This window comes from Amphiura filiformis, chromosome 20, assembly GCF_039555335.1.
Source record: "Amphiura filiformis chromosome 20, Afil_fr2py, whole genome shotgun sequence".
NCBI classification, from domain to species: domain Eukaryota; kingdom Metazoa; phylum Echinodermata; class Ophiuroidea; order Amphilepidida; family Amphiuridae; genus Amphiura; species Amphiura filiformis.
This window is the reverse complement of record NC_092647.1, coordinates 61,511,283-61,532,522: the sequence shown is the minus strand read 5'-3', so window position 1 is coordinate 61,532,522 and position 21,240 is coordinate 61,511,283. Positions and strand designations below refer to the sequence as shown.

Here is a 21,240-nt window from a genome sequence, read left to right as displayed (position 1 = left end):
CCAGAGAGATTTTTCTGAGAGATCTGTTCCAAAAACTCAATAGGGTTCATGTAGTGACTGCCAAAATTCTACCCCTAGATGTCATGGAAGTTGAAAGGTCACCAGCTTGAAAGTGAAACAGACTGGGAAATTGTCAAGCATATTGTGCAGGTCTAATATATCATAATGTGCTTTTTATTCTGCCATATCGTTTATTGCTTGTGGACATTCTCCCATCTCCTTCATTTCCAATTTGGTATTATTTATAGTGACCACGACTACTCAAGCATTATCAAGTATTAAACAACTATTATTTAGCTCCAGGCATATATAGTGGCATGCTTTGTGAATTCAGTGACACATGCCGGTTCATTTATGTGCATCTCACTATCCTAAGTAGTTGTAGAAAAGGATGCAAGTGAAGCATGCAAATTTTTTTTGCCATTCAATTTTTGGTTTATGTAACCAAAAATCAAGTTAGTATCTTAGACTTTCAAAATAAGATAGAACCTTCCAAAATTGTAGATATGTTTTGTAGCTTAAGATTGTAAAGCTCATGTTCATTTTAGTAATTTCATATTAAATACTTGCTTCAATGCTCGAGCAGTTTCGGACCTATTGTTAGTGGGTTAGGGGCAAGTCTATGTGTGGTCCTTTGACATCATGATGGAAGTCAAAACTACTATATAGCTCATCAGGTGGTCGCACAAGACCCTTCGCCAACTATATGAATTAAACAATATGAATTGAACACAAAGGAAGTTTCAAATCTTGTTAATAATATTAGTGAATATAGTGAATATATCAATAACCAGTGCTCGAAATAAGGATTTCTCATTTTGGACCTCAACTTTCAAGTTGGAGTGCCATTCATCCAATATTTAAGTATTAAACCACCATAGTTTATTACTTACTTATGTAATCTGTTTTGCAAGTTATATCATGATATGCAATTTTTGAGGTGCAAATTACGATACGGCTTATTTCGAGGGCGGCTGATATTAAACAAAGAGTTAACAAAACATTCATATTAGAAAATACAAATTCTTGGTGAAGTTGTACAAATGTACAATAATGCAAAAATAAGATCCATCAAAACAGCATGCATTTAAATCATAAAATTGTTAAATTTTAAATCTGAAAGTGTAATATTAAAGCAATTTAGGTATTATTCACTTACAACTGATCAGTAATTGCTTTAAACAAGAAAAGATCCTAGAACTAGGAACTAGGACAATACGATTTTATGTGTCCCAGTTATGCGCAACATGATTAAAAGTCGAGATACGCAAAATGTGCATTACTAATCAGTTTTTATTTCCTAGATTCAGTTATCCAATACAAAATGTAGCAAATGGTCTGTAATAAAAAGAGTTTGATCCAGTGAAGGTATTTCTTGTTTGTGATTTTTTGTCATGTTGGAAATTTCATATTAAAGTAAAACATTTTGGTTTTAAACATATCTAAGTTCTTGAAACATGTCAGGTGGGAAGTTTAAAAATGATTATGAAATTATAATATTTTGCAGTAAATCTTTGATGAGAGCGTATTTTAAGCATACATCACATATTTACTGTGTTGAAACACACTAGTCTCTGATTGGCTGCTGAGGTGATCTACTGTTGCCATATGGAAATTTATGAATGAACTTTGCACCACACACGTTGTTAGCTCTGACTTTGTACTAGTAACATCACGGTATAATATTTTGCAGTAAACCTTTGACAAGCGTGTACTACCGTGATGTTGCAAAGTCAGAGCTCACAACGCGTACGGCGCAAAGTTCATTCATACCGTGGAATCATGGCATATTGCCTATCTGCGTCAGCAAACACACAAATAGCACAAATAGTGCAAGCATACACAAAAGAAACTGTGTAAGATGAGCGATGTTGCCAGGTCTGAACGATGGACCTGCGTCAGCTGAATTTGAGTACGCTTGGAGGGCACAGGCATGGAAAATTCCAATCTGTGTGTTTATTAATCTGTGTGTTTATTAATCTATGATTAATTTCCACTCGGCAACAGCAGAACGCCTAAGCAGCCAATCAGACAAGCGCATTTCAACACAGTAAATATGCAATGTACGCTTAAAATACACTTTTGTCAAAGGTTTACTGCACATAAATTATAGTAGATGCTTGTCAAACTCAAAGGTTTACTACAAAATATTATAGAAAAATTGGTAAAAACGGTAGCAAAATTGCAATTGCTCATACGCGGAAATGATATTTAGGTTATGAAAGTTGATGCAGGGAATAAAATCCCTGTTTAGGGTGTGAAAACAGGCTTGTGTTACCCGTTTAGGGTATCATTTTAGACAAGGATTAAATCCTTGTTTAGGGTGCTTTCGGGTGGTGTATTGAAATAACTTACTAATAATGCAACATGTTGGTTGTACGACCCTCAAACACCAGAATCGATTCTCGAGAAAACGAAAATAATATGATATGAAAATGCAGTACTTTTAATTAAACGTGAAACAATAACACTGGAACGTGCAGGGAAAAAAATCATGTCATGGTTGAAAAATCAACACCATAGAATATATATATACGTAAAAAAATGTTTCTTAAATAACACACAAAAACACTTCTGATGAAGTGTTCAGTAGAAGCTGTGCCACTTGAATAAGAATTTTAAATAATGATAAAAGGAAAAGAAATGAAAACACTTATTTATCTGTAGATAAAGCGTGCAGTTTCACAGGAGTGGGGAAATTTAAGTCTGGGGGAAAATTTGCTTCCCGCTCGGCCTGCCAAAAATATTGTCCTCCTCCCCACGCACATGTCAAATTTTTGGGATCTCAATACCATAGCATTGTGTAAATATATATTCGCTCTTTGCAAGGATCCCAAATCGAGGTTCTGCCGGCCCTGTAAAAAAAAGAAGGCTTTTGCAAAGAGTATGCGGCATTTTTTGCGGCGGGTAGAACCCCCGGGGGCACTACCATATATTGACATACGTCATGTGCCCACAAAAGACCCCGACAAATCCTATACCCAATGACCCCTTTTTTTCAGTAGCCTACACTGAATGACCCCTTTCTTTAACAAGTAGTCCTCAAAATTTAAATTTCGGTGCGCGACACACATTTTGAGCAACATAAATGAGTTTTGTCTATTTTGTACTGTAAAACTGGGTAAAAAGCTATTTTTGATTGTCGATGATTTGAAATTTTGGGCGCTCCCATACAAAATCACCCCATTTTTGAGATTGTCGACAACGAATGACCCCATTTTTTCAGAAAATGTCTGCACCAATAGTACGCTTGTGGGCACTTTCATATTCGAGTGCCTCCCCGGGGTAGAACCTCATTTTGAGATGATCGCCGAATAGTGAGAGCAGCGAGCAGGAAAATTTGCTACTTGTTTCACTGTTTTCATTTTATTAAAAAGGCACCCGATGAATGTCAAAGCCTGCAATGAATGTGTGCCAAAAATCGCTTGCCCCTTGGCTTGCCAAAATTGCTTACCACCCCCCATTTGGCTGGCTAAAAGATGCTTCTAAGTTTTACCATCCCACAGTGCTCATAATTATTGCACAGTCCCTTATGTAATATAAATGCTGAAATGGACCTCGACCACGCTAATCATCTATCTACCCGGGATCATCCAGCACTCAAAGGTCGGATCTATATAATTGTGATGTCATATTTAGTGACTAGCAAGAATAAAATTCTTTTTTGTGGAGAAATAGCCAAGGAAACACGTTAATCACGCTATTTTGTGATAAAGACCAGACTCGCAGAAACACACACAAACACCATAGAATGTATATACAAATCCTAAGTCTGGTTATTAATACACATCGAAAAAAAAATATAACAGGAACAGAATTAGGGACGGACCATTTTGATATGAAGAGTTGCGGTTGTGACAATTATTTTTTTCAAAATAATCTGAAAGTATTTTGGACCATGATCCGGATGAAATTTGGTGGGAAACGAAAAATCTACATTTTGCCTTTGAAACCCAAGGATATTCTAAGTCCAAATCAAAATGTTTAGATTTTTCACAATGCCGAACACATTACAAAATGTACTACGTACGGTTAACTTATTAACTTCATTCATAATCATCACTTTCATTCATAACCATCACATCACTTTACAAAATAATAAAATTTTACTCAAAATTCGCAAAAATAAACAATTTCCTTTCCAAAAATCAAAAAGGCTAAAACAGTACAACCAATAACATTCGAAGTGCAAATCACAATCTGCAAATATGGTAGAGTGCAATCCAAATAGCGGCCACCACTCGCAGTTTGTTCGGCGCACTAACATTTACCTGACGGCGCAAAGGTCAACTTGAGTCTTGAGATGAAAACTCCATAAGTAAGCTGACGCTTGTCCTTGGAGAATGTGCTGTGCAGAAGTGCCTCAGGTGCTCAAAAATTACATTGGTGCAAGCAAAAAACCATGGCTGCCTACAGCTTCTGGTGGGTGGAGGTGGGTTGCATCTCCTCAGCACTGGAAGGGCCAGCGTCTGAAACTGTTGAATATTAGTAACCACATTTTGTGTTTTGGTAAATAAATACAAATAATTGGATCACATGTATTCATGTGGGCATGAATGTCCTAAATGCGATGCGTGCGATCCAATTATATTTTGTTAATTGTGAAAACGCGAATGCAAATCGAGGTAATTAATATCTCACAATTGACCACAAAATGCGTAATTGTTCAAAAGTAAACATTCATAACCTCATTAATAAACGCGATGCGTGCTATCCAATTAGAGGTTAATAACTGCGCATCGGTTATTTGGAGGGCATTGTGAAAAATCTAAACATTTTGCCTTTGGAACCGAGGGGATATTCCGAGGTCCGAAGCAAAATGTTTAGATTTTTCACAATGCCCGACATATAACCGATGCAAAGTTATTAACCTCATTCATAACCGTCACTTTGATCTTTTAACTTTACAAAATAACACAAAATTTTCCTCAAAAGTTTGTAAAAATAAACAATTCTTACATCTTCCCTTTCCCAAAATCGATCAGGCTAAAACAAAACGACCAATAACAAAAGTGCGTATCAGAATCTGTGCAAATATGGTAGCGCGCAATCCAAATACGGCAGCCAGCGCGCGCGCAGTTCGTTGGACACACAATATGGCGCACGCAGAAGTCAATTGTGTGCGACATTGGAACAATTACGCATTTTGCGGTCAATTGTGAGATATTAATGACCTCGATTTGCGTTCGCGTTTTCACAAATAATAAAATATGATTGGATCGCACTCATCGCGTTTATTAATGAGGTTATGAATCACATTTAGTTATTTGTAAAAACGCGAACGCAAATCGAGGTCATTAATATCTCACAATTGACCGCAAAATGTGTATTGTTCTAATGTTGCACACAATTGACCGGCGTTTGCGTGTTGTTTCTTAACGCGCAAACAAACACCCGTAATCACCGCGAGTAAGCTCGCGTACTTGTTGATCGTAATTATGAGAGATGCAATTATAGGCCAAACTTTCCCTCTGGTGTGGCACTGACGTCAACACGTTGAGGCAGCTGTTTCGCTGAAATTCGCTCGCGCATATGCATTCTGGGTTAGCGTCTTTAAGGTAATTAGTGTCTGTGTACATAGTACGCCAGCGTTGTGAGTGAACGCTAGCAATTTGAGGATGCGGCCAATTAAATGCACACTGACGTCACTGCCGCATCACACATGCGACCTCCGAGATGGTATTACATAGACATAGTACCGTACTACTAAATAAGTAATTCTTGGCCAAGCTGGAACATGCGTGTTGCGTCCATGTAGGGTAAGGGTACTACATGTATAATGGGATTTCAATTGAAAGAAAACACAGCTTTCAACAGCTGTATGTGACACAACCGCAATTGTATATCGCATATTTCAAACAACAAGGCAAACGACGAGTGCGCTGGCATGGTAGGATTCACTTCCGCATAACGCACACACGCTGGCATACATCGCACCATGACCATGTACGTAAAAATCGTCACGTTACGTCAGGCTGTGTTCATTCAATTGAAATTCCCAGTGCAGTATAAGCGTGTACACAATCAGAAAATGCAAGGCGTGTGTATGCTTTCATAGCGTTTCTAGCTTGGCCAAGAATTACTAATTTACCTGTAACTTAGTTTGTTCGACTTATTTATACAAGGCGGAATTTATTTGGCTTTTGTTACGTACTGCGCATGCGTCAATAAAGTCCCAACTCAGCCTCGCGTAAATTCACATAGCGTGCGCTAGTCACGCAATTACACAATGGCACAACTAGCGTAAGTACTAGTAGTAACAGTGTTACGAGTCATATTTTTCCGCCTTTATTGTAATATAAGCCGAACAAACTTCAGTACTATAGCTAAAATAATAGTTTCTCGATCATGAGAGAATGAATGTACTGCGTGCACTGCGTAATGTTGCAAGTTTAGTGGAATGACATGATAGCGCGATCGATTGTGCACGCACAGGAAATGCAGCGCTACCCAAAGGGTGTGTGGAAGGCATTGTACGGCGACGCAATTGTCATTGCGTGCCTATTGAGCTCTCATAATCGAGAAACTATTATTTTAGCTATAGTACGTACACGGTTTTGTTATGTTTTTATGCTTAAAAGCTTACTTTTCTTTTTAAACAACTTGCATGACATGCAAATGCAAGACTCAAGACTTCCAAGTTTGATTACCGTACTGCAAAATCCGGGCCTAACCTGCAGGCTGGTGTGACTTACAGTGAGACTGTCGAAATGCACAGCATCCATGCATTCACATATCAATTATCATACACAATGTCATGAATGTAAATTAAAAACAGTCATGGCAGTTGACGTTTGCCTTGTCATAGTACATGCATTGCATGTCATGATATCCACGTATCATTCACAATCACAGATCACATTCATATGGATTGAACTGGAGCCCAGGACTGGAACTTTTTGCAGCGATTTGCTCACAATTGCCATCCATTATTTCCACAACTGTTACCAGCTATTTGTCTCGTATTCGCTGCATTATCGTCACCAAATACCTTCAAATATCAATTTTTTTCCGTCTCGATCGTGCATTCGAAACAATTTGGGTCAAACCAGGTTAAATAATAAAAGAATCGACATGACCGATGACCCAGGTCAAGCAATTTGAGTGATGCAAATTCGTGACATTGACGTTTTAACACCATAGAATTGAGAAAGGGACCGATTACCTCTCTCAAATACTACCAAAATTCCATGTAATTTCAAAATTCCCACTATTGCAATTTTGAATAGACATCCGTAGATGTAATATTACTCCGCAACGAAAGGAAAATGTTTTCAAAATACTTCCAAAGAAAGAATTATACCCACCTTTCACTTGCAGGACTACTGCATTTCTCTTCCTTGCCTCCATCTTTACTGCAGTACCGTCACGCCGATCAGCTTTCAGATCAGCAAGATCTTGCTGACGTCACTGACATAGCAACGCAAAATTGGTATAGCAACGTGTGACAGAATTAGCAGATAAAAATCTGTGCCGTTGCACACCCATTCGTATTTAGCAGTAAACCCCGATAGAAATTGATGACGTCATCGTAATTATTCCTTGATTTCATCGGCATCAAGATTCTGGTCTCAAATGCGATTGTTTTGCTCCGATTTTGGCTTCAAAATCCCGGTGCTGGCAGAGTTATTCGTGTTTTGTTGTGATTTAACAGATTGCTGATTAACTATGGGTCCTAAGGGTCAACAAAGGAAACCTGATAGAACGCCAACAAAGCAGGTGCCTCCAAAGAAACAAAAACTGGCGTCATCACCAGAACCAAATTGTGTTATCATGGACGACATCAACGAGGTCAAGGGTCAAGCTAACAATATGGCGGCCTCCATGGCCACGAAGAAGTTGCACTTTGTCAACGAGTACGATGGACCCTCAGGTGAGAATGATTCTCCAAACATGCCAAAATGGTTCAGACAATTTGAAATTCGTTTGGATCAGCGGCTAAACAAACTTGATCAGGTGGCTGAGAAGATTGAGAATCTGGCGTCGATGGTGGAGGAACATGATCAGAAATTTGCTAGTGTACAGTATGATATGGCCTCTCTCAATGAGCGGTTCAAGAACCTGAAAACAGAGAACGAAGAACTATATTTAAAACTAGATGACCTTGAAAACAGAGGTAGGCGTATTAATCTGATATTCCATAATGTTCCGGAGAAGGCTGAGGCTCGTGAGAATTGTATGGAGACCGTTAGTGACATCATCAATAACTATGTTGGTTTTGAGCAACCCTGTGAGGCTGTTGTTGAAAGGTGTCACCGTACAGGACAGAAAGGTGATAAACCACGCATCATCCATGTTGCTTTTACATCGTATGCCGTCAGAGAAAAAGTTCGTAAAACTTGCATCTCTAAGTTTAAGCAGAGTTCATACAACGGTACCAAGATCGCGGTTGGGGAAGACTTTTCGAGGAGGGTCGTCCAATTACGCAAAGCAAAATGGCTCACTTTAAAGTCCTAAAAGAGGAAGGAAGCGTCCTTTCTTTCTGTACCCAGCATCACTCAGATACAGAGTGAATGGAAAGCTCATTTCAGCTGACTGAGCCGTTTTCATGCATTTCTTTGCATCCTTGTTATAACTTTAAATGTTGAACTTTGTGACTTTACAATGAAGACGTGGCCTCTCGCTATTTACCATTTTCACACTTCGCGATCTCTGTTGCGTTTGTATTTGAATCGGCCTTTTCGTAAGTGTGATGAGATAGAATTTTGAGATAAAGTTATCTCATTTTGTTGCACATTCTTTGTACATGCAATTTCTTAAATTTTATAGCATGGTTCTTGAACAATTTAAAAGTTGTCATTTTCTCGTCTTCCATACTATGTACAAGATTCAGGGTGTGATTTGTTCAGGTTTTTCCAGAATTCTGGCCAAAATTTTTGCCTTTTGGGTGATTTTTAACCCGTCTTTGGGTATTTTTGCCCGATTCCGCCTTGTTTTTCTTCTATTTTCTGGATTTTTTTCAAGCTTTGAATCGCACCCCTGAATATTGTTGTTTTTCATAGATCAGACCTCATTGAATTGTTGTTTGAATTTTCAACAACATTTGTTATTACATGCATATATATGTTTCTACAAAATGTAGCCCATCTTGACTGGAAAGCAAGGTTCTGGTAATGCTTCTTCACTGCTTGGGTTTGGTGCGCTCACCGGGGGTCACCCGGCGTCTTCAGCTGTTTATTTCTAGCTTGTGGTAAGATTGAAGAACTGCGTAATTTCAATTTGTATTGCGCTCTTTATAAGCGTTTCACATGGAGCTTGAGCAATGTGAGATTGGTCATGTTTTCTCCTCATCCATGTTTAAGATGATTGTCCATCGATCAGGCTTCACTGAATCTTTGTATCAATTTTCAAAACAAAATGTTGCATTGTTTAAATTCTACATGTTTTTCTTGTCTAGAGAGCAGGATGACACTTCTGCGCTGCCTGGATTTGGTGCGCTCCCCGGGGCCCTTTCGCCGGGTCGACGGGCGTCTTCCGCGGAAGGTGCCGGTTGGTCCGGTGGGGGTGCTCTGGCGGGTGTCCCAGGTTTGGGTCGTGTGGGTGTTGTTTTGCTTTCTATTTACATTTTTTCCTAATGTAAGCATGAATTTGCATAATTTTTCGTATCTTGACCATTTTAATACGGTCTTGTTGGTCGTGTTTTAGTGCATAAATTTTGCACTAAAAAAAATAATCATTCATTCAAATTTGTCTTTTGCCAGCACTGTTGGATTTTGAACTGCCAATTGTTTTGCTGCCTTTGTCCCAGTGTTCAGGGCTGTTGCGTGATTTGAGGCCCTGACTTCGTGCGGCGTGCGCTTTTCAATTGCGTGTTCTTAATCAACTTTTTATGTTTTTTTCCTCCTTTTATGTTTCCTTCTCCCTTGTATTTTTTTTTTTTGTAATGTTTGCAGCTGTACATGTAATTCAAGATCCAACTACATTAGGTTTTGTGTATTCTACGGGTATGTTAGGGATATTGAAATTATATGCAGTATATTTTAGAATGACATACAATGTACATGTGTGTTTTTATTGTAACCTTATGAACATTCAAGTATTTACATCAGAAGAGGATATCTTCGGGATTTTACTACCAATAGTTAAATGGTTCTAACTTTAAGTACTTTTAACTGTAGAGGTATTCAGGACACTTTCAAGCGTAAAAAAGTTTTTCATTACCTTAGGTCAATAGGAAGTGATATTATTTTTCTGCAGGAGACCCATTCTTCTACTACAGAGGAAACATTTTGGAAAACACAATGGGGTGCTCATGCCTGGTTTAACAGTTATGCTTCTAACAGCAGAGGGGTGGCCATTTTGATTAGTAATTCTATTTCTGTTGATGTTAAATCCATTTATAAAGATCCTAATGGAAGGTTTTTAATTTTGTCTGCTGTTTTGAATGGGTTCCCAGTTGTTTTGACAAATATTTATGCCCCTAATGCTGATGATCCCCAGTTTTATTTGGATGTGTTTGCCCACTTAGATAAATTTGATTTTTCCTCCCTTGTTATTGCTGGTGATCTAAATTTAGCTTTGAGTGATCTTGATTACCGTGGTTCTCGTGCTCGCCATTCAAATATTAATGCAAGTGAAATGGTCAATATTTTGATCGAAGATTTGAATTTAATTGATGTGTGGCGGCATTATCATCCTAAACTTAGGCAATATACCCGTCATCAACACAATCCTAAGGTTTTATCAAGATTGGATTATATTTTGATTTCAGAGAATATGATTGGTTCCTGTTATGGTTCTAAAATTCTTCCTGGGGTTAACTCAGATCACTCAATTGTTAATTTGAAATTTGATTTGGATCCCAACCCTCGTGGCAGAGGCTACTGGAAATTGAATTGTAATTATCTTCGTAAAGATGCTGACTTTATTAAATTTATTAAAAATAAAATTGAGGAGTTTAAAATGACCAATCTATGTAACACTGATTGTAATTCCAATTCTATTTGGGATGCTTTCAAATGTACCATCACTGGTTATTGTATTGAGTACACATCTAGAAAGAAGAAAGAGAGAACATCCTCTAAGAATAACCTTATTAATAAGATTAAGGAGCTTCAACTCAAATTGGTCGATGGTCTTGATGACGATGCTTATGCTACTATCAATGATGAGCTTAAAGAGTTAGATTCCCAGTTGAATAAGATTGTTGATTTTGAGACTGATGGGCTTATCACTAGATCCCGCTGCCGTTGGGCAGAAGAGGGTGAGAGAAGTTCCAAATACTTCTGCAATTTGGAGAAAAGATCTAATGAAAAGAAAAGCATTAATCGCATCAGGACTGCCGATCAAGATATGATAACAAACAAAAAGAATATTCTGGAGGAAATTCACAAATTTTATAGCAAGTTGTACCAATACTCTGGTATTGAAAAGAATTGTACTGAGTATGATGTAACAGTTAATGATTTTTTAAACCCTCTTGATATTCCCAAGCTCTCCAATGAAGATAAAGATAATCTTGATCAGCCCCTTTCAAAAAGTGAGGTTTTTCAGACTATTTCTTCTATGAATCATAACAAATCTCCAGGGTATGATGGCTTACCCGTCGAATTTTACATCATTTTTTGGAACGACATTAGTGATATGCTTCTTGACTCTTTTAATTTTTCTTTTGAAAGTGGCCTTCTTAGTTTGTCCCAAAGAAATGGAATTATCACTTTATTGCCAAAGAAAGATAAGGATCTATTGGAAATTCAAAATTATAGACCAATCTCACTTCTTACTACTGATTACAAAATTATTGCCAAGACTATGGCTAACCGTTTAAAGAAATGTATTGGTAATTTGATCCATTCAGACCAGTCTGGCTTTTTAAAAGGCAGAAGCATTGGTAATAACATTAGGCTACTTTTAGATGTAATTGATTTTACTGAGGCGAATGATATCCCTGCTGCTGTTATTTTATTAGATATCCAAAAAGCATTTGATTCGGTCAGTCATGAGTTCCTCTTTAAAGTGTTGGATCATCTTAATTTTGGTGAAAATTTTATCAAATGGGTTAAAACTTTTTACTCAGGCAGGAAATCTTTTGTTATTAACAACGGTTTCCTTACAAAATCAGTCAATATGGAACGGGGCATATTTCAAGGTTGCCCAATCTCCCCATACCTTTTCCTGTGTGTCATGGAGACGCTTGGGAGTGCAATTAGGATTAATTCCAATATTAAAGGTATTTTGGTTAACAGGAAAGAATTGAAAGTGTCCATGCTTGCTGATGACACTACATGTTACATTGATGGTTCAAAGGAATCATTTCAAAGTCTGTTTGATATCCTCAACACTTTTGGTAAATGCTCTGGTTGTAATGTAAACATGTCTAAATCCAAATCAATTTGGATAGGCTCTAAAAAAGGCAACCAAGAGTTTCCATTTCAAGATAAGGGGCTTTGCTGGGTTCAAGACAAATTCAGTTACCTTGGTATTAATTTTTCCCTCAATCTGAGTTTGTTGTTTGACTTAAATTATAAGGTGAAACTGAAGCAAATTGAACAAACCTTAAATTGTTGGAAAGCTAGAAGTTTGTCACTCATTGGTAAAATTTGTGTCATAAAATCTCTTTTGCTTCCACAGTTGTTGTATCATTTTTCTGTGCTCTGTATAAAAATTCCAGAAACTTTTTTCAAAAATTTAAATAAATTATTTTTTAATTTCATCTGGAATGGGGGAAATGACAGAGTGAAGAGGGATTTTGTATGTCTTGATTATTCTTTGGGTGGTTTACGTATGGTTAATGTAAAGTGTTTTGCGGAAAAAAAAAATTGATTTGGGTAAAATATTTACTTGATGACAACTATGAGTGCATGTGGAAATCTCTTGAGATTTCTTTTCTTCAAAAATTTCATTCTGATGTTAAAATTCTGTGGAAATCTCATGCACCTGAAAGTATTCTTTCGCGTCTGAAGAATGTGCAGCTGGCTGATTCAATAAGATCGTGGTATTCTTTTAGAGATAAAGCCACTGAAGACCTTGGTTATGAGATCCGAGAAATGAGGAGTCAGAACAGCACTTGTATTTGGTTCAATAGAAGTATTAGATCCAAATCAAAACAGTATTTTTATTACGATTCTTGGTATACTAAAGGGATTTGTACTCTATCTGATGTTCTTTATGATAATCTTCCCACACCAGTCTTAAAATCTTTTGACGACTTAATAATTGAATTTGATATCTCTTACAGAGATAGGAGAAAATATAATGTGTTGATGGATAGCATTGTTCATTATTGTGGGATGCTGGATGATTTTGAGGACCAGGATTTTGACACTTTCGACATTTTCTCTAATAATCTTATCCTGGTCCCCAGGGTCCCTCGCTACACCTACAGTATAATGTTAAACAAGCTTCCACCTGAAAGAATTCAAAAATTCTGGGAAGATATCTTTGAAGATTTTTGTGATAAGAGGAATGTAGGGTGGGAAGAAATTCATATCCGGAATTTCAAATGTACCATTGAGACTCAATTAAGATCATTTTATTTTAAACTATTCCATAAGGCAATTGCTTTCAACAGCTTTCTCCACAAAATTGGAAGAAAAGATTCTCCTCTTTGTTTCTTTTGTGACAAATTTCCCGAAACTGTGGTTCATGTTTTTTGTGAATGTGATAAAGTTAAATGTATCTGGAATGAGTTATTTAACATGTTAAATGACAAACTTCACCTGAATATTCAGTTTAATAGTTTTGACCTTATGTTTGGTATTGCCAATGATAATTTACTTTCCTTTTTAATATTATGCAGTAAATACTACATTTACAGATGTAGATTTCAGGAAGTGAACCCAAACTTTACTGCTTTGAAAAACTTCATTTTGATGAAAAGAAAAATGGAATATGATATTGCTTATAAAAAGGGTAAATTAAGTAATCACTTTAAAAAGTGGTGCTTTGACATTTGATGTACAAGGTGCATCAGCACTGTATTATTGTTTTGCCATTATGTCACATGTACATGTATGTTGACTCTGTATGATATACAAAATGTATCTCATTATTCATTATTTGTGCATTATGTAGTACACTATGCCATGTATGTATACACACATTTGCAGCTGTAATTGTGATTCTCTGTGATTATATTATTCTTATGTTTGCTTTTTCCAATAAAAAATATAATGACAAAAAAAAAGATTCTGGTCTCAAAACTCCGAGGCTGGAATTTGGCGATTAATCAACAACAGAGGACGCTATGTAGAGTAATTAACGACAGGGGGTGAAAGATCAGCTTCACGATATAAATCAAAGAAATACGATTTACTGAGTCATTGGCGATGACTGTATTTAAAATCATTGGTGTTTTTTTTAATCATGATTGTTTCAACGTCATGCATACGTATTGTAACACACATTTGACACCATAATTAATCAGATATTATAATTATTAGTATATGTTCTACAAATTGGAGAAAAATTAACGGACAATACAGGTTTTCCTATTGCTCATGATCAGTGAATGCAGTGCAAAAATATTAATCTCAAGAGCAATACGTATCCATGGTTTCATTTGGTTAATGCAATCTTAATGCAAGATCAATGGTAAGGTGCATCGCATATCCCTTTTATACCTGGTTTGCTAATGGAACAATTAGCTGGCCAATCCATCTCTCATCTCAAAATTGTTGCTTTTCATAAGTATTTATACAGGTTGTTCCAAAAATCCGAACCCCGACAAATGTTATAAATAGTCAAGCAGTTTACCTATAAATTATCAAATGACACGTCTTTTAGCTCTCGTTAGCAAAAACCGTAGTTCATTTGATAAAACAGTTTTAAAGATATGGTCCCGAATGTTAAAAGGGTCGGAGAACCAATTAAGTGGAAAATTTGTAGAATTTAACTTACACAATGTTAATTTTATTCTTACTCATTGGTTCTTGCTGTTCAGCATCAACGAAACCTCTCCAAAACTGTATGTCCTCCATGCTTGTCTCAATTTCTGCTTCTGATATTTTGTCAAAAACAAAAATGAGTTTGTTACAAACTTTCCATGCCATTGCCTTTCTTACTTTGAAATCTTCTTTGTTCTCCTAACCCATGAGCCCAGAATCTTCAAGTAAGCTGCCTTCCTCGGTTAGGATTTCAATCTCTGTTGAATGTTGGACACCATGAATTGTGTTTTGTTTGCAATCATGTCTAAGCCCAAGCTAACTGACGCATTTCTACATTTCTGACAATTTCTGCGCTTGAGGGGTAGTATCAGATATTGGCGCAATGTCGTCGGCGATGTTCCCCTGCAATTGCTTGTTAGGCTGAGATCACCGCTCTCAGGTACTGGAATGAGGTCCAAGATGGACAACTGGTTAGGTTTTATATTAATTCTAGAAATGTATGATGTTGTAAATTACATCTCTTGATCACCTAATCTTTGCTTTCAGCTATAGAGGTTAGCAGTGTTCTATAAGTTGCATATCCTATCAGCGACTGCTATACGTTGTTTATGATTAAGAAGCACCTGCATGTGCAACAATGAATGTTTCTAAATAGCCCGCCAAATTCATGCAAGTAACTCCGAGGTCGTGCATTGAATTGGTTTGAATGAGGAATACTACGGGAATCAGCGCCTTTTGTGAGACGTCACACATGAGTAACGTGGATAACCTCTATTCCTCCATATCAAAAGAGTAATCTTCTGATGGATAGTTCATGAAACACAGTTGCGATATTCCCGTCTTCCTTTGTCAATTGTACTGGGTAAAATGTATATATTTTCATCTAAATTTAATCAAATATTAGTAAGAAGTGGTTATGATAAATTTACAAAATAGCTTTCAAATTTTGACAGGTCTGTTAATTTGTGGATTACTGGTCAAAGAACCGTAAACATATATAGATAACTTAGTTAACCCCTATCGAAACTCCATATCTCTTAAAGACACATGTACTTTGTACAAAAAGATTTGATTTTGAGCTCTAAATACTTTCCATTCAGTAATGCATTGTGCGTGTGCAATATCTAATGCGGTGCGACTTGCCACGACCAACTCTGTTTATCAAGTGAGCTTTTGTTTTTGATAGCTGTGTAAACACCGAACGACTGTTGAAAACATATTAAAATTATTATGGGACACCTTGTATACATTTACGAAATGGATTGTTATAAGCCTCACTAGTGGTCGCGCTTTGTAATCACAGTTTTCACAGCGTAACAAAGTCCTTACATCCCTCATAATGAGATTGTTTTACAAAGGCCTTGGATTTGATACCACGTGACCGCACCATGCAATTACATATACCCGATGGATTTTGTGCGTGAAGGTCAATTTCTTAAAGTAGTATTGAATGGTCTACACAATAAGTTGATTTCTTAACTAAAAACCTGCATTTGAAGAAATATTCATAAGAATTTTTACCTGTGATGTGAGATATCGCCCTGAAATTTTTACAAGAAATATGACTTCATTAACATAACATTTGTATATTTTTTTTATACCAGCTTTATAATTGCTTAATATAGGTCAATGGAAATGCTCATCGTATTTCCCTCGTATAGTGTTTTTGCTAATGGAACAATTGCCTGGCTCAATCCGTTCGCCTCATATGTTTTTGCCTTTTATATCATAAGTAATTCGATATCCGTACGAAATGGATTTTATTACTGTGCTCTTTTAAATCTAAATTTTCACCTTTGATTTAATATATACAAATGATATCTTATGGCACACATAATGAGGTGTAAAATATCAACAAAAAGCTTATCATTTGATACCACGTGATTGTATTCGTGCAGTCACATATATACGAAATATTTGGTTGTGTGAAGGTCGCGTCGATTTCTTACGGGAAAACAATATTGAAATATTGAATGCTTTGCTCTTAAAGGTCCGTAACCCGATCGACAGCATCATCCCCCGATTTTTTCATTGTTGATGAGGTTTTGGTATCACATAATAGATACTATTTTTCTCATTACTATCCTGAAATTTGACGCTCCAAGTCGATGTATTTCCGGAGAAATCATGAAACACAGCGGTTTTTACAGGCTACCGGTTTGTAAAAATAAAAATTACTTCGGATTTCTGGGTAGGGAATTAATTGCGAACCATCGAGACGGTGTGCCGTATTTAGTTATAAAAAAAGCTACGATGTACATCGTGGGCTGAATTGCTCAATCGGTTAGCGCGCTGTGCGTTACCCGAGAGGTACCCGGTTCAAAATCTCGTATCGGAAGAATTTTTTTTCCTCTCCAATTTTAACCCAAACTTTTTATATTCATTTGAGATGTACATATTGCAAGGGGAAATATATTTTGTTTCCTTTTTTTTTCTTGGAAACGGTACGAAAACAACAACAAATATTTTCCGTTCAATACGGGCCGGGCATTGTACAGCATGTCAGCATTCGTCATCATGCATACGAACGGGAATTGTTGTTCCTTGCTTGCCTGCCCAGAATGCAATTCACGTATACCAAGGTATTGGATTGCAAATTTGGCTATTTATGCACATTTACGCTGAAAATGCTCTCGTTTTTTCACAAAGCAGCATAAAGGGGGCGATATTTGATATTATTATGTAATTTTAAAGACAATCCATATCCAAAACCAATAGGGTTACCCCCCTTTAATAACTTGGCAGCGTATATCCGCAATGCGTCAATAATATCGGTAATGTCACAATGTGTTATTGTAACAGTGGCAAGTTAAAGGCAGATATCTCTTGCGTGAAATTCTAGACGGGCAGAATTCTAAAGCTTAGCACACTTGCATTCAAATCTGAAAGAGGATGTCAACGACAAGTTAATGACATTGATATCATGTTTCATTCATCAAGGCATTAATTTAATTCTAGACGTTTTCAGAAATTCGCTAACTATTCTTCTTATTGTTTGATTCACACTTAGGATTGTTTACAAAGAAGTTGATATGGAAAGCAGCAATACTTCAGGTGTTTTTGATAACGATAAATCAGACAATGAAATTCATTGTGTGTTGACGTTTGATGAGAGAATAATCGTGTCGATGCTAACCTTTTGCATTACAACAACTGGACTTATTGGTAATAGTATTGTTATTCTCTCTATGTTGTTATCCAAAAAGCTGCACACAATCTGTAACGTGTTTGTTATCAACCTATGTGTTGCTGACTTCCTAACGTGTCTTACTGGACCGTTTATGATGACAGCGTATTTGTCCACCGATGGGTGGAAACTGCCAAACATTATATGTGCTAGCACCGGTTTTATTACGATTAGTTGCATTGGATGTAGTGTGTATACCTTAGCAACAATTGCATTAAATCGGATGATTTTGATAACATCTCATAACAAATTATATAGACGGGTTTATACGACGAAGAACACGGTGGTTATCATATTCTTCATATGGTTTGTACCGCTCTTCATGGCCTCTCTTCCACCAGTTTTTGGCATAGGACAGCTTGGGTATGACAAACGTTTTAGTTCCTGTACTTGGGATCCCACACATCCGAAGTCTAGAGCATATAGTTTACTTCTCAGCGCTGTGGTATACCCTGTATCACTTATCATTATATCAGTTTGTTATTCAGTTATTTTCGTTAAGATTAGAAGCCAAACTCGGAAGATAGGAACTGCCGCAGAACCAGCTGTATCCGTGACTGAATCAAGTGGGATGGATTCAGGGAGAGCAAATGTGAGACCATCTGGACTTCAACAGAGTATTTCAAGGCGACATGTACAGGTTACTCGCAACATGTTTTTAGTGGTCCTGTTATTTGTTGCTTGTCTCACACCATACGCCGCTTCACTCATGCTAACGAATAGTTCGGAGTTTATTGTGTATGGTGCACAAATACTACTGGCAAATTCCTGTGTGAATCCTATTATTTACGGAACGAGACATCCTGATTTCAAAGTTATCATGAAATACGTTGTCAGGTGTCGACTGAGAGATGTACCTGATAAAACGATGCTGTGTAAGAAATTGTTACGGAACGAGACATCCTGATTATATAGACGGGTTTATACGACGAAGAACACGGTGGTTATCATATTCTTCATATGGTTTGTACCGCTCTTCATGGCCTCTCTTCCACCAGTTTTTGGCATAGGACAGCTTGGGTATGACAAACGTTTTAGTTCCTGTACTTGGGATCCCACACATCCGAAGTCTAGAGCATATAGTTTACTTCTCAGCGCTGTGGTATACCCTGTATCACTTATCATTATATCAGTTTGTTATTCAGTTATTTTCGTTAAGATTAGAAGCCAAACTCGGAAGATAGGAACTGCCGCAGAACCAGCTGTATCCGTGACTGAATCAAGTGGGATGGATTCAGGGAGAGCAAATGTGAGACCATCTGGACTTCAACAGAGTATTTCAAGGCGACATGTACAGGTTACTCGCAACATGTTTTTAGTGGTCCTGTTATTTGTTGCTTGTCTCACACCATACGCCGCTTCACTCATGCTAACGAATAGTTCGGAGTTTATTGTGTATGGTGCACAAATACTACTGGCAAATTCCTGTGTGAATCCTATTATTTACGGAACGAGACATCCTGATTTCAAAGTTATCATGAAATACGTTGTCAGGTGTCGACTGAGAGATGTACCTGATAAAACGATGCTGTGTAAGAAATTGTTACGGAACGAGACATCCTGATTTCAAAGTTATCATGAAGTACGTTGTCGGATGTAGACTGAGAGACGTACCTGATAAAACGATGCTGTGTAAGAAATTGTTACGGAACGAGACATCCTGATTTCAAAATGATCATGAAGTACGTTGTCGGGTGTCGACTGAGAGACGTACCTGATAAAACGATGCTGTGTAAGAAATTGTTACGGAACGAGACATCCTGATTTCAAAATGATCATGAAGTACGTTGTCGGTTGTCGACTGAGAGACGTACCTGATAAAACGATGCTGTGTAAGAAATTGTTACGGAACGAGACATCATGATTTCAAAGTTATCATGAAGTACGTTATCGGATGTAGACTGAGAGATGTACCTGATAAAACGATGCTGTGTAAGAAATTATTACGTAACAACTCTTAATCAAAGACAAATGCTTGATGAACTAACGAACTATACAGTCCATAACTTATAAGTTCCCCCCTAATACTTTTCAAAATTTGTCGAAAAATATTTTACGAAATATAGAAATGTAAAAAGATATGTATAGCCCTATTTGTTTTACCCCTGTGGACCAATTTATAGCGTCACACATCATTGCGTTCAGTCACAAAGGTTAATTGTATAAGAAAAGAGACCGTTTGCTAAAATAATTGAATGGGGCAGAATGTTCTATTAGCAGTTATTTAATACGAAGAGAATCTGTAGGCTCTCTATGTTTTGTTCGTCGTTGTGTTTCTACATGTGACAGTGACGTTGTATCATAGGGGCACGGGGGCGGGCACGTGCCCCCAATCAATCTGAAAAAGGGAGGGTGTTGATTTTATTTTGGATTTGTGATGTGTGGAAAAATAGGTATCAAAATATGAGACCATTTTCTGAAAATGTACATGTAGATAGTAATCAAATTTGGCTAAACGCCTAACGTCCCCAGTCACCATCCTGGCCGCGACCATACAGGGTTCTGAACAGAAACTCACATACAACCACGAGTTTGCACCCACTACTACCATACCACCACCCAACACTTACACTCCAACCGCGTATACCGACAAACCGCACAACCCGAGAACCGCTCTAGGCAGTACTAACGCGCTGAAAGAAAAAATAGTATTAGACTAGCAATTCTTTCATATGACAGCACTCAACAGGAAAGCAAATTACTAAAAACGAAAAGACAGAATAAATTGCTGTTACTGCTAAGTAAGTACTGTCGCGAAATATTTATAAATATAGCTTCTTGTCAAATTAGAATTTCACTGATTATACTTTAAGGTACCTGCTTGTACGATGGGTTATTGTTATATTGTTACTAGAGCTGTTAACTTGTTTTTCTCTCTGTCTGTCTGTCTGTCTGTGTGTCTGGGTGTGTGGGTGTCTGTCTGTCTGTCTGTATGTCTGTCTGTCTGTCTGTCTGTGTGTATGTCTGTCTGGGCTTTGGTGCCCACGGTAGGGTGTACAAATAGACAGACGTTACCCTGATCAGAACTGGGACGAAGCTTGGACGAAGTCCCTGGTTCAATTATCGGTGGAGGCTAATATCAATATTTTATTACCCGTTCTTTCCATTATTACATTTGAATTGTCATTCACTACATCTGCTCCAAAATTCAAATGCGGTAATGAAGAGAGTGGGTAATAACATGTTGATATTTGCCTCCACCCACCAATAATTGAACCTGTGCCCTCT

The 21,240-nt window shown here is 37.3% G+C and overlaps 1 protein-coding gene across 1 annotated transcript; it reads left to right on the top strand.

Annotated features, from left to right (window-relative positions):
- The first annotated feature begins 18,991 nt into the window (after positions 1-18,991).
- Positions 18,992-19,576, top strand: LOC140142427 (melanopsin-like). The gene has a single exon (XM_072164397.1). The coding sequence runs from the start codon at positions 18,992-18,994 to the stop codon at positions 19,574-19,576; it is 585 nt and encodes a 194-aa protein (XP_072020498.1).
- The last annotated feature ends 1,664 nt before the right edge of the window (positions 19,577-21,240 follow it).